This window comes from Bos taurus, chromosome 20, assembly GCF_002263795.3.
Source record: "Bos taurus isolate L1 Dominette 01449 registration number 42190680 breed Hereford chromosome 20, ARS-UCD2.0, whole genome shotgun sequence".
NCBI lineage: Eukaryota > Metazoa > Chordata > Mammalia > Artiodactyla > Bovidae > Bos > Bos taurus.
In genome coordinates, this window is record NC_037347.1 from 31,773,468 (window position 1) to 31,787,678 (window position 14,211).

At 38.1% G+C, this 14,211-nt stretch overlaps 1 protein-coding gene across 5 annotated transcripts in view; it reads right to left on the reverse strand.

The window, feature by feature from the left end:
• CCDC152 (coiled-coil domain containing 152) overlaps positions 1-14,211 on the reverse strand; it is a 41,017-nt gene that overhangs the window by 2,593 nt on the left and 24,213 nt on the right. For all 5 annotated transcript variants that reach the window (XM_005221562.5, XM_024981480.2, XM_024981478.2 and 2 more), the window contains exons 5-7: positions 9,515-9,579; positions 5,784-5,886; positions 203-330 (exon numbers count right to left, since the gene is read on the reverse strand). In XM_005221562.5, coding sequence (XP_005221619.1) covers positions 203-330; positions 5,784-5,886; positions 9,515-9,579 — 296 coding nt within the window. The remainder of the gene's footprint in view (positions 1-202; positions 331-5,783; positions 5,887-9,514; positions 9,580-14,211) is intronic.

Consider the following 14,211-nt stretch of genomic DNA (forward strand, 5'->3'; position numbering starts at 1 on the left):
TCCCACCGTGAGGCCAAGTGCTGAAAGGCAGTGTAACAGCTGTGCAGGGTTTGAGCACTGCATGCTATGGATGAAGAATAAGCATGTGTGAAACTGTCTCACAGGCTTGTTTCTAATCCTGAAATTTATCTCACTGTGATGACAAAGAATGGCCTAGTCTAAGGGATGCATCCTCAAATTCAGCAGAGCCTTAAACACTTACCTCTAGCTGTAGTTTGATCATTTCATTTTGTTTTTCCCTTTCTTGAGTTCTTAACTTTGCATTTAACTCGGAAATTTCCAACTCCTTTTTCTCTATCAGTTCTTTATTCTTTTCTTCGCTTAATTTGACTGAATAAAAAAAATTCACCGTAACATTTCAAAAATCTTAGAAGATTACTTTTTTGTATTTTAAAAAATGACAAGAAAGTACAATTTATTAATAAAAATGTATTTTAGAAACTGTTTATGTGCAGGGTAGCTTTTATATATTTTTAACAAGTCCCTTAAAAATGATTGAAACAAAAGGGCTGCCCATTGAATGCTTTTGAATAAGTAAACTAATTTGTACTCTTAAATATCTAGAGAATAATGTTCTCTGAATGCCTGGAGAATAGGAGATTTATTGGTTAAAGAGACACACAAAGCCTGGGTTCCTATGTATAGAGGGCTTCACATCACAGGATGACTAGAGCTATACCAGCTTGTTCTGGCTCCCTCACTATTTCCCTTCATAGGCATTTTTGTCCAGTAAATTTCTGAGTTTCTACTCCCATCTCGGTGGTTCCTTGGAGGATCTGAATCAGCACAAGAAACAGTTAGGATGGGCACTTACCACTTTGTGAGGAAGAGGACGCCATCATCAGTGGTATGTGGAGGACTGGGAGTTCCTAGTACACCACAGGGGTCTGATTACTCAAGATTTTGTTGTTGTTGTTTAGTCGTTAAGTTATGTCCAAATCTTTTGTGACCCTGTGGAGTGTAGCCTGCTAGGCTCCTCTGTCCATGGGATTTCCCAGGCAAGAATACTTGAGTTAGGTAGCCATCTCCTTCTCCAGAGGATCATCCCAGCCTAGGGACTGAACCCACCTCTCCTGCATTGGTAGGCGGATTCTTTACCACTGAGCCACCAGGGAAGCCCACTGAAGGTTTTATCAGCAGTTATCTGGGAAAATGTCCTGGTGGAGGTGAATGCCTTGTAGGTATAATAGTTCAGACATTTGAAAGATGAGAAACAAAGCCCACAAAGACAGGAGAGTTATTTATCGCTAAATTAAATTGACTTCCTGTGTGTGTATGCTCAGCTGGTTCAGTTGTATCTGACTCTTTGTGACCCCATAGACCACCAGGGTCCTCTGTCTCTGGGATTCTCCAGGCAAGAATACTGGAGGAGAGTTGCTGTGCCTTCCTCTGGGGGATCTTCCCAACCCAGGGATCGAACCCACGTCTCTTACATCTACCTGCATTGGGATAATAAGAAACAGAGCTGTTAGAAGGTAAAGATTTAAAGAACAGGTGTGAGAGTCAGAGGGTCTCTTTGGAAGCCCATAGACAGGCTCTTACAAACTCTAGTGGAAGCGCAGGCACAGCTGAGCAACAGAATCTAATCATTAAAGTTGCAGAACTCCAGAGAGGTTTAAATGCTCAGCAGAAACAGGTGTGCCATGCTAAATCCTGGTTGGAAACACCTAATATCCTAAAAAATAGGACAGGGGTATCTGGATCAATGCCTATGAGGAAACTGCTTTGACAGCTCCCCTAAATGCTCAGAATTGGCAGAAGTGACCTACCTTTTCCTAGGAAGAGCTAGCCCTTAGCTTAACTGATGAAAGATGCTACAGAGGCTCTTCTCCAAAACTGCCCCAGCCTCTTCTTTTGGTGGCTAGGCTAATAACTAGGGTTAAAGCTCAGTATCACCTGGCTGGGGGAGTACCGGGGCTGGTAAGTGGGGAAAGTGAATATACCCCAAAGAGCTGCAAGAATTAGCTAGGTTGTATTGGGAAGAGCCATGTGAATACCTTTGAGAAGGCACTTTTGAGGGTGCTGGATAGAAGACGACAGAAATTAAGACTTAGGTAAGCAAGAATTAATAGACTTGAAGATACTCTTTAGGGTCAGGGGACATAATACCCTAGCAAGGACCCAGGATATGGGGCAAATTCTGTTGGAGTAGCCTTAGACCTCTAGAGAAAGCACTGGCCAAAACAGAGTGAAGTGGCAACACCTGAGATGCCCTGACAGCTAGCGAGAAAGGTATAAGGAGGCTCTCAAAAGTTGGCATGCTTGAGTAGATGTATCTTGTGAGGCAAGAAAACGCACCAAAGGATTATGTTCCTTAGGAGGACACAGAAGGCACACTATTAATCAAGCCACAGGGAATGTGCTGGTGAGAGACAAACCAGCATCACCAAGAAGTTCAACTTTCACTCTTATCTGCAAGCTAGGGCTGCCAGTAAGAGGTTATAAAGTTGGGCTCATTAATATTCATGAATGGTGTCCCCCTTCCCCCACCAAGTTATAGAAGCCAGATGATGGTGTTTAACTGCCAGAAGCCAGGAGGCCACAATTACTATAATGACCAGAAAGGTCAGAAAGCAGCCAAAGGGGTATTTTTGAGAATCATAGAGTTAGTTAACAGATGAGCAGTAAATGCTGCTTAACAAGTACAAAAGAAATAAGAATGGAGGAACAGGAGGCTGAGGGCACATGGCCCCATTAAAAATTATTTTTTGCTCAGTTCCCTAACCTGAACCAAGGTTTTGACCTAGAACCTGCTGGCTGAAAATACACAATTAGGTCCCTAGGAGGAAGAACACTTCAACAACCCCTCTTCTAGGTTTCTCCTGAGGAAGAAACGTCCATAGAAGTATGGAGAACCTGCTGCCTGAACTCCAATGGAGAAGGAGGTACGTGTAGCATAAGGAGGGAACTGTTGTGCCCATGAAAATGCATCTTTCAGATCTCCAACTTCAGGGACCGTAACTGACTCATTGCTTTTCATGACCATGTTTATGCTGAGGTCACGATTCCCAAGAGCTGCTCCTAGCCACTGACTGAACTTGGCATGGATACTAAGGCAGAGTTGTTCCTGAGAGTTGTAGAACTTGGTTGATGGGCAACTTTGGCCCAACTTTGCTGACTTTTTTCTTATAAATGTGTCACAGACTGACTTCTCCTGTCCAGCACACCTTTCTTCCTTCTCTTTTTCACATCGGTTCAACCTGTAACAGCTAACCCATCTCCCCCAGTTCCCTCCCTATCTTCACAAATGTTTTCCTTTACAAATCTCTTGAATGTCTAATTCTATCTAGGCATCTGCTTCTCAGAGAACCCAAAGAAACAGCAAAACTCTTTTCTAAAGTGGTTGTGTAATTTTACAGTCCCACTGGTAATGTATGAGAATTCCAATGCTCCATACCCTCACCAACACTTGGCACTGAGGTTTTGAGTCCATGGGGTCGCAGAGAGTCGGACATGACTGAACAACAACAGAAGGTGCAATGTGGTATCTCACTGTGGTTTTAATTTGCATTTTTCTACAAACCAATTATGTTGAATATGTTTTCATGTGTTTATTTTCATCTGTATATATTATTTGTGTCCAAGTATTTTGTTCCTTTCCTTATTGGGTTGTTTGACTTATTATTGAATTAAGAGTTCCTTATAGATTTTTGAACATAAGTTCTTTATCAGTTATGCGTTTGTAAGTATTATCTACTGGTCTGTAGCCTGTCTTTTCATTTTCTTTTGTGTTGAAGGACAGAAGTTAATAGTTTTTGATGTTCAATTTAGAATTTTTTCCTTTATTGTTTGTGCTTTGTGTTTCTTTGTAAGAAACTGTGGCTAACTCAGGGTCACAAAGATTATCTGCTATGCTTTCTTCTGGCTGTTTTATAGATATAGGTTTACATTCAGATCTATTATTCAAGTTAATTTTTGCATACGGTGTGCATCTAGGCTTGTTAAGAAACTTTTAAATACCTTTATGAAACCAGTTAACTCTCAACATTAGTTCATGAGACCTACTTTGCTAAAGGAAGAATATTTCATTCTTATTGAATATTGAATATAATTTCTTAGAGAAATTACATTTCATTCTTAGTGAATAGTGAATATAATTTCTTAGTGAAATTATATTCAATATGATGAGTATATAAATATCAAAGCTAACTTACATTTTATATTAATTTTACAATAATATTAACTATCTCACATAAATGTTAAATTCAAACTCCATGAGTCCAATTTATAAATGTAATTTATATCACATAAATATAAAGAAAGCAACAAACCTAAATTGAGATGTGTAAAGGCAGTGTTTACTCAAGAATACTGGTAATTACTGAAAAAAATTATATATGCATGTAAGTTTTTTTATGGTATCTGCAGTTCAGTCGCTCAGTCGTGTCCGACTCTCTGCGACCCCATGAATTGCAGCACGCCAGGCCTCCCTGTCCATCACCAACTCCTGGAGTTCACTCAAACTCAGGTCCATCGAGTCGGTGATGCCATCCAGCCATCTCATCCTCTGTTGTCCCCTTCTCCTCCTGCCCCTAATCCCTCCCAGCATCAGGGTCTTTTCCAATGAGTCAACTCTTTGCATCAGGTGGCCAAAGTACTGGAGTTTCAGCTTCAGCATCAGTCCTTCCAATGAACACCCAGGACTGATCTCCTTTAGAATGGACTGGATGGATCTCCTTGCAGTCCAAGGGACTCTCAAGAGTCTTCTCCAACACCACAGTTCAAAAGCATCAATTCTTCGGTGCTCAGCTTTCTTCACAGTCCAACTCTCACATCCATACATGACCACTGGAAAAACCATAGCCTTGACTAGATGGACCTTTATTGGCAAAGTAATGTCGCTGCTTTTGAATATGCTATCTAGGTTGGTCATAACTTTCCTTCCAAGGAGTAAGCGTCTTTTAATTTCATGGCTGCAGTCACCATCTGCAGTGATTTTGGAGCCCCCAAAAATAAAGTCTGACACTGTTTCCACTGTTTCCCCATCTATTTCCCATGAAGTGACAGGACTAGATGCCATGATCTTTGTTTTCTGAATGTTGAGCTTTAAGCCAACTTTTTCACTCTCCTCTTTCACTTTCATCAAGAGGCTTTTGAGTTCCTCTTCACTTTCTGCCATAAAGGTGGTGTCATCTGCATATCTGAGGTTATTGATATTTCTCCTGGCAATCTTGATTCCAGCTTGCGCTTCTTCCAGCCCAGCGTTTCTCATGATGTACCCTGCATAGAAGTTAAATAAGCAGGGTGACAATATACAGCCTTGACGTACTCCTTTTCCTATTTGGAACCAGTCTGTTGTTCCATGTCCAGTTCTAACTGGTGCTTCCTGACCTGCATACAGGTTTCTCAAGAGGCAGATCAGGTGGTCTGGTATTCCCATCTCTTTCAGAATTTTCCACAGTGACCCACACAGTCAAAGGCTTTGACATAGTCAATAAAGCAGAAATAGATGTTTTTCTGGAACTCTCTTGCTTTTTCCATGATCCAGCGGATGTTGGCACTTTGATCTCTGGTTCCTGTGCCTTTTCTAAAACCAGCTTGAACATCTGGAAGTTCATGGTTCACATACTGCTGAAGCCTGGCTTGGAGAATTTTGAGCATTACTTTACTAGCGTGTGAGATGACTGCAATTGTGCAGTAGTTTGAGCATTCTTTGGCATTGCCTTTCTTTGGGATTGGAATGAAAACTGACCTTTTCCAGTCCTGTGGCCACTGCTGAGTTTTCCAAATTTTCTGGCATATATGGTATCTTAGAATTCAGTAAATTAAAAATAAAAACTTACCTTTTTTCTGCATATCTTGATAAAGTTTTGTTTTTTCAATCTTATGTCCCTCCTCTTTGATTTTCATTTCACTCATAAGTTTGGCAATATTATTCCTATGTTCCTATAGATTAAAACATATATTCATTGTTCAATTTAAGTATGTGTTCACATCTTTTGATTAGATGAAATTTTCAAAGTTTATATTAATTTTTGATATATAATTATATCTAGAGAGGAAAGATATTGTTCGTTGTTTGAATGCTAAACTTTGAGAAGGACCAATTTCTTGTTCAAGTAGATAGATCATCTAGACACAATGATTTTTATCTTTGCCTCCTGAATTCTCATCACCATATCCATAACTTATCATAGATGCTCAAAATATTTTAAGTGTGTGCAGAAATGGCATGAACATTAAAATATTTCAAAAAAGCCAAAGTATATTGTAGAGCCAACTTTATGTATCATTTGATAGCCAGCGAGCAACTTCACTTTCACTTTTCACTTTCATGCATTGGAGAAGGAAATGGCAACCCACTCCAGTGTTCTTGCCTGGAGAAACCCAGGGACGGGGGAGCCTGGTGGGCTGCTGTCTATGGGGTCGCACAAAGTCAGACACGACTGAAGCGACTTAGCAGCAGCAGCAAACTTACCTTAACATAGGGTCAATCTCTTTGAATGTAGCCTGAATTTTCCATTTCTGACAATTATATAAACATCCCTAATTTCCAGAAGGAGGTTAAGCATTATCTATGGTAAGGGTCAGCTTTATGAGGAGGCTAAAGAAGGATGAATTTGGGATCTGAGAAGTGGTCAACAGCCTCCTGAGGTTAGTTTTATAGGTTGTTGAAGCAGAGAAGTGATTTATTATGCTCATAAGGAGAGTAGCATTTAAAAAAAGTATTTATTTTATTTTTTCGGTTGTGTTGGGTCTTCATTGTTGTACAAGGGCTTTCTCTAGTTGCAGAGAGCAGGGGCTACTCTCTAGGTGGGGTGCCTGGGCTTCTCACTGTGGTGGTTTCTCTTGTTGCAGAGCACAGGCTCTAGGCACATGGGCTTCAGTAGTTGTGGTGCATGGGCTCAGCTGCTCTGTGGCATGTGGAATCCGCCCAGATCAAGGATCAAACTCACGTCCCCTGTACTGTCAGGTGGACTCTTATGTACTGTACCACCAGGGAAGTCCCTAGAGAGAGGTGTTGAGAGAAGTGTGGAAAGAGAAATCCACCAGAGAGATTAAATTTTCAGTTTTTCCAGAGGTATATTTCTAGATGGAGAGGAGTAAAGGAAAGAAGGAAGAATAAAAGTGAAGTGGGATAGTAAGAAAGAGACAATGATGCAGGCAGGAGGCCCAGAAAAATCTTCTAATAAACATGGTAAGGCTTCCCAGGTGGCACCAGTAGTAAAGAATCTACCTGTCAATGCAGGAGATGCAAGTAATGAGAGTTTGATCCCTGGGTCAGGAAGATCCCCTGGAGTAGGAAACGGCAACCCACTCACGATTCTTGCCAAAATCCCATGGACAGAGGAGCCTGGTGGACTATAGTCTATGGGGTTGCAAAGAGTTGGACATGACTGGGCACGCATGTGTGTTAAGCACTGTAAAAGCAGGGACTTTGTTTTTACTCACTGTTGTATTCCTATCTCCTGGTGTATATCCCTTGATATGTATTCAATGAATGAGAATGCTAATAAGAATTATTAGTTAGAGGTTCTTACCCTAGACCCAGATAAAGGGTTTTCAAGGGTCTGTTAACTTCCTGAAATTGTATGCATGCACGTGCCCTTTTGAGCACTTTTTTATCAGGGTTCATGGGTTTTAATAGATATTCAGTATATTCAGGTATTTGAGGAGATGAAAAAAAGTCAAGATCCACTGGTTTAAGCAGCTATAATTAAAAATAAAGATTAATTTATATATATAATTAAAAATTTCCTTAAATTCAAGAGGATACAGTCAGGATTCCTACTTGTGTTACTTAGTTTGCCAGAAAACTTACAGGAATGGCTGAACCTATCCAACCATTGCCTTTGATTAAAGTTAGGTAGGTGACTGAAGGGGTCAATCTCATAGACTGTGATATTTTTCCTATGCTTGAATCTAGATTTCTAGATGGACAACTACACAATGGCTTTCATAAATGACTCCTGACTCAAATTGGTGCACTAAGCAGTTGTTGCTCTGGGAAACTCTAGGAGACAAATCTACATGTCTTTTCATTCTCCATTGATTTTCCCACCTGACATGCTGCCGTTAGTTTGGTAAGATTGAGAATTTTCACTGTAGTCTCGAGGCATGAAGCCTATCTTAAACGTCTGGGCTGGTACCAGGCTGTATCTCACTGGGTTCTTCTCCTCTAGTATAATCTGTAACAGCCCCAAAGAGTCCAATCCTTTCTTCTTTTTAAGGGGACAAAATTCCAACAGGTTCTTGTTGATTGCCTTCTTTTCATTTGCTTTCTTGAGAACTTTAAATTCCAAGGGACAGCTTCTGGTTATATCTTCTTATAAAACTTAAGCATTCTTCACATACAAGTTACCAATCTTCCAGTCTCATAAATATGGCTGGTAAGTAACTCCAAAGTTTATTTCTAGGGAGTGGTTCTCCGTATGTCTTGGATGTGCCTGGAGGTGTTGTACTAGAGAATGTTCATTAGGTTGAGGTAATCTTTAGTTTGCTTTGGACAGCAGTTAATAAGCTCAGAATCTTGGGTTACGGTGTTTTTTCTGTCATTCCCACCCCTCTGAAAATTCATATTATTTTAGACAAAGAAGTATTCTACAATCTGACATTTTAGAAGAGGAGGCAAAAGTTTTCTCCCTTTCTGTTCCAATTACACCCTGACTACATTTATTGTTGAAATGTAGAGGAAAGATATGAAAGGGATGGAAAAATAAAGTAAAGATATAAAGGAAATATAAAGAATGGGATATAACCCAGGGATATTTAAATTATTTCAAAATTGGTGATGAGAAGCTAAATTTTCCAAGAGTACATGAGATACCATTCATTACTCCCGAGTATTACCTAGAAGCCCCAGCATGTTTACAGAATTAGCTTGTGTTTCTTCAAAGGCTCTTTAAGAACCAGATTGAAACAGAGATCATCCTTCAAGTTGAAGTTCTAAGGTGGATACAGATCTAAGCTGAGTTTTGGAAATCTTAGATCTGCCAGAGTTTGACATATTGGCTCTTGGGAGATGAGAAAAAACAAGCATAATAAACCTCCCAAAGGGCAGAGGGGTGGGAACTTATATTCATTGAGGATATTTTATGTTCTAGGCACTAGGTTTTATGTTCTATAATTATTATCATGATGCTCTTTTTATAGGAGATAAGAAAAAGTAGCAGAGTGTATGCTGGCTCTTGGGAGAAAATTGGGGACCCACATAAAATGCTCTCTTCATTTGGATGGTGCCATAAAATTTCAATAGATCACTCAAATCATAAAATACTGAAGGCATTCACTTTATCACAAAAAAGCTTTTATAAAGTGCTAATTAAGAGTATACTGAAGAGTAAAAACTCTAAGATAACTTTTTAAATAAATGGCAAAATTGTTGCATCCCTTTTTGTTTGAAAGAAAGTAATGCAAGCAATATACTATTACATTAGTTTGTAAAACACTGAGGGTCTGCAAAACTTGTATCTTTTTGGCTGCCTAGATTAATTAAAAATGACTCCCCCCCTCCTAATTTGGGAAGACAATGCTCCACAGGTATTTGATAGAATATAAAGACACATAAACTCACCTGTTCATGCATTTTAAACTTTTCTTTCATAAGATCAGCATTTCTTTTTAGTTGTTCATTTTCACCTGTGTAAAAGTCAATGAAGAGTATTATAATATATAGAACTTTTCAATTAATATGGGAATATTTTTAACCCATCAAGTTTTCGTTCATGTATGTATTAAACATGTGAATACAAAATCTACTACACATTAGGCTCTGTGAATGACATTGGGAATGCTGAAACAAAAAAATTATTGCTCTTCAAAGAACTTACAGCCTAGTGGTAAGACAGATAGATGTGTAAGCAGTTATGATAATGCTGTGATAACTGTTTGGTAATGGCAGTGTGTCTGAAATATGGTGGGGTGATATGGAAGAAAAGCTTAGGTCAGTTCTAAGTCAGGAAAAGGTTTGTAGAAGAGGGAGCACTTGATCTGAGACTTAAATAGTAAGTTGGAGAGAGATACAGAAAAATATCCAGAAGACTTTGGGCTTGAATCAATATAGCACATTTGGGAAAATTACAATTCAAGTACAGTATTGTTGGAGTGTAAATTTATAAGGAGAATGTGTTAAATAGATTGGGGAAGTAACTTTATAGGAAGTAGACAGATTCTAGATGAAAAACTTTGAATTTTATTTTATAGGTTATAGACTCACCAAAGAATTCTGAACAGTGAAATGAAATTATTAGTTACATGTTCAAAAAGATTATCTGGCAGTGCAGAAGATGAATAGGGAAGGGGTTGAACCCAGAGGATGTCCATACATCAGTAACAGATCAAGTAAGAAATAATGGGAGCCTAAAGTAGGTCACTGGCAGTAAGAGACAATGGAAAATAAAGATAACTATATAGACAATAGAATTATCAGGAAACTTAATGCTGATTGGATAGCAGCGGCAAAAGCAAAAGGGGAACCTTTGCCTTCTAGGTTTCTGATTTGAGTGGATGAAAACTGTTAATCAATTAGGGAAGATTTTAAAGGGGAAGATTTTTAGGATTTAGAATGACGGATCTCTATCTTTATCATGCCAAATTTGAAATGCTTGAGATATCCAGGAGAATATTTCTTGTAGGCTGAGAAACATTTAGAGGTGGCTAAAGGAAAACTATCCTATAAAGGAGACTAAGAAGTGTCCAGAGATGCAGGAGAGGGTGTTACTAAGAGAAGAGAGTTTATGGGGGTTATAATCCATGGCAGTAAATGCAATAAAAAGGTGAAATGAGAGAAATTTGAATCTGAAATCTTTGGGAGATGCCCAATTGTTCTAAGTTGAAGACTAGATGAAAAGTGAAGTGGAAATGAAAGTAGCTCAGTCATGTCTGACTCTTTGCAACCCCATGGACTGTATAGTCCGTGTATGACTAATCCAGCCCAGAATACTGGAGTGGGTAGCCTTTCCCTTCTCCAGGGGATCTTCCCAACCCAGGGATTGAACCCAGGTCTCCCACATTGCAGGTGGACACTTTACCAGCTGAACCACAAGGGAAGCCCAAGCATATTGGAGTGGGTAGCCTATCCCTTCTCCAGTGGATCTTCCAGACCTAGGAATCGAACAGGGGTCTCCTGCATTGCAGGCGGATTCTTTACCAACTGCGCTATCAGGGAAGCCCAAAAACTAGATGAAGCTAAGGAAACAGAGATAGTGAGTGCACACTATTCCCTTGAGATTCCATTGCAAAAGGAAAGAGTGAGAGTAATTGGAGGGAATAAATACAAAATCAAGGACACTTTGTTGTGTTTATTGAAAATATGGGAGAGATCTGAGTTGTTTAAAAGCTGAGAGGAATGACCAATAGAAAGAGGGAAATGAGAAAGGAAGGGACAGTAGAAGATGCAACATCCCAGAAGAGAGAGGTGATGAGAGATGAGAGTTAAGTGGAAAGATAACTTTGGATAGGAAGAAGGATTTTTTTCCTTCAAAGCTAAGGAGGAAGAAGAAAGGATATGTCTGTGTATGAATACACTGGAGGAAGTGCAGTGGGAAGAAGGGATAGTGGGTGACAGGAAATCAGGTAGTTTATGTCTGACAGCTTTTTCTATGAAATAGAAAGTAAAGTAGGTTTAATGAGAAAGAAATATTTAAAGTTGGGGACTTAAAGAATGAAAAATTTAAAAGCCTGGATAAATTAAGGGTATATGTGAAACTGGGACTCAAAATGACTTTGCAATTTATGTTTACCAATAGCCTTCAGTGCCTATGCCTATAGCACTGTGAGTCAAGCAAGTATATGGCTGGATTGGTCTGTATTTGAGGATTAGTATAGTTTGTATTTTAGGATAGGTGAGGGAAACAAAACTACTGTACAAAAAAGATGAGGGGCTTCCCTGGGGGTCCAGTGGCTAAGACTCTGACCTTTCAATGCAGGGAGTCAGAGGTCGATCCCTGGTCAGGGAACTAGATCCCATACACTGCAACTAAGACTTGGTGTGGCCAAATAAATAAATACTTTTAAAAAGAAGATGAGTTGATATAGTAAGCTAAGCTAAACTAGAAGGAAAGGAAGGTTTAATCTTTGAACAATATTATTGAGAACCATAGTTATATAATGCCCTATTAAGGAAAACTTAGGAAAAAATGAATTTAAGTAAAATACAGTTTTGCATCTTCAATTTGCCCTATTATTTCATACCTATCATAATTTTGACATTTTTTTTTAAATCAAAACTCTTCTCTTGACAAGGCATGATGGAGAAGGAGGGTGCTTCACATTTTTCTATATTCACTCTTGTTAACCACTAGGTGTTTTAAGGAAAATCATATACTTAGATCAGGAAAAAGTCAGTCCTGATTTAGTGTGTGGTGAGGGTTTGAAACAGAGCAAGGATCTGTACCTGAGCCAGACATTAAAGGTGCCATTTAAAAATTCTCTTTGTTCCTGCTGATTAATTTGTAGAACTCTTTGTATTGTAGATATAAACTACGTTGGTATTTGAAAACACTTTTATTTCAAATAAATTATTTGCTTTTTGACTTTTGTTTTACACATAACATGTAGGGTTCTTTTTGCATTGTTGTTGTTTGTACTTTGGTTGCATTGTTGTTAAGAAGGTGTGTTGGGTCTTTTTTTCTTTATATAGTAACTGAGGTTCTCAGATTGGTTAAGATGATATCCCTCAGCTCCAGGTTGTATGCTTTTCCTGGATTTTAAGTTTCTATTGTTCTTTTTTGTACTAAAGTGTTTTTTTTTTAATCCATCTGGAATTTATTTTTGATATGGTTGGAAAACTTTCCAGATGGTAAGATAGTTGTGTCAGTACCATACTTTAAAATATCATTCTTTTTCAATAGATTGAAATATTCCTTGCATCAATCATTAAGTTAGCAAATACTGGGGCCTGTCTCTAGAATCTAGATCATTCTTTCCATGGATGTATTTTTCACTTTCTATGCCAATACCATATTGATTTCATTGCAATGGCTTCAGAGCATGCTATTTTCTGGTAGTGGAAGTCCTCCTCCCTTACGTTCTTCTTATTTTTCATACTTTCTGTTTTTGTTTATTTGTTTCTTCTGTCAAATGAACTGTAAGATTAGCTTATGCAATCTTCTCCTTTACCCCTAAATTTAATATTTTAATTTAAACTACATGAAATGTGTATATTAAATTCAGGAAAATGACATTTTAATGATGTTAAGTCTTCCCTCTGCAAGAAATATTGATCAACCCATCTAAATGTTATGTTAGTATCTAGCTTTGGCATATCTATAATTATGCTAAACAGAGGCACATAACTTACCTATGAATTAAAGTCATCTACTGAAGAAACAGCTAACCTCCTTAATATTTTATAGTGCTCCCCAGTTGGCTTTTTGTTGGCTTTCATCTGTAGTATAATCCATGTTATATTATTATTATAATCCATGTTATATTATTATTGTTGGCACAGCTCTTTTTCATCATCTTCCCAGATTTTACATTAGATTTTCAAACACATATCTCTACTTCCTTAAGGTATAAGGCTCTTGCTGCACTGGCTGGAGCAGAGATAAACTCAAATAGCATCTTGATCACTGTAGAGTCCACCTGGTCCTGATATTTGACAAGGAATTGCTGTCTAACCTGAGCTAGATTTTGCTTTAAATCCAGAAAGAAGGAAATGGTCTTCTAAGAAACATGAATGACCAAGCAACTCTATCATATCCTTTCTTACTACTTCTGTTACTTCTCTCTATTAGCCAGACAAAAAATGATGACATGGAACAAAAGGAAAAATAGGGAAATTCATAGTTATTTTTCATTTCAGTCTTTTTTTTATTCATCAGTAAGCAGAAGGTAGAGAGTGTTGGTAGAATGTGCATGTCTCAAGAATTAAAATGAATGAAAAATGGTTGAGGTAGTTTTGTGTAGCATTTTCTCTATTCTGGTAAGAATGAAACAGATATACATGTATAAACTATGAAGTATTAATTGTGTACTTCTGTACTTCCACATATGAGTTGTGTTCTTTGAATTTAAAACTAGTTTGTACAATAGAAAGGTAAATAGTAAAATTCATGCTCATAATTAAAATTAAAAGCATTTTTCATTGAGTGATATTAAACAACAAATAAAATATCCTGACAACTGAGAGATCACAAAAGAAAGGAAGAAGCTTTATATTTCAGAACCTTTAATGTTATTTTTTTCCCTAATTTTTGAACATGGACTCCATGTTTTCACTTTGCACTGTGCCCTGAAAATTATGTTGGTGGCCAAAATTATTTATAG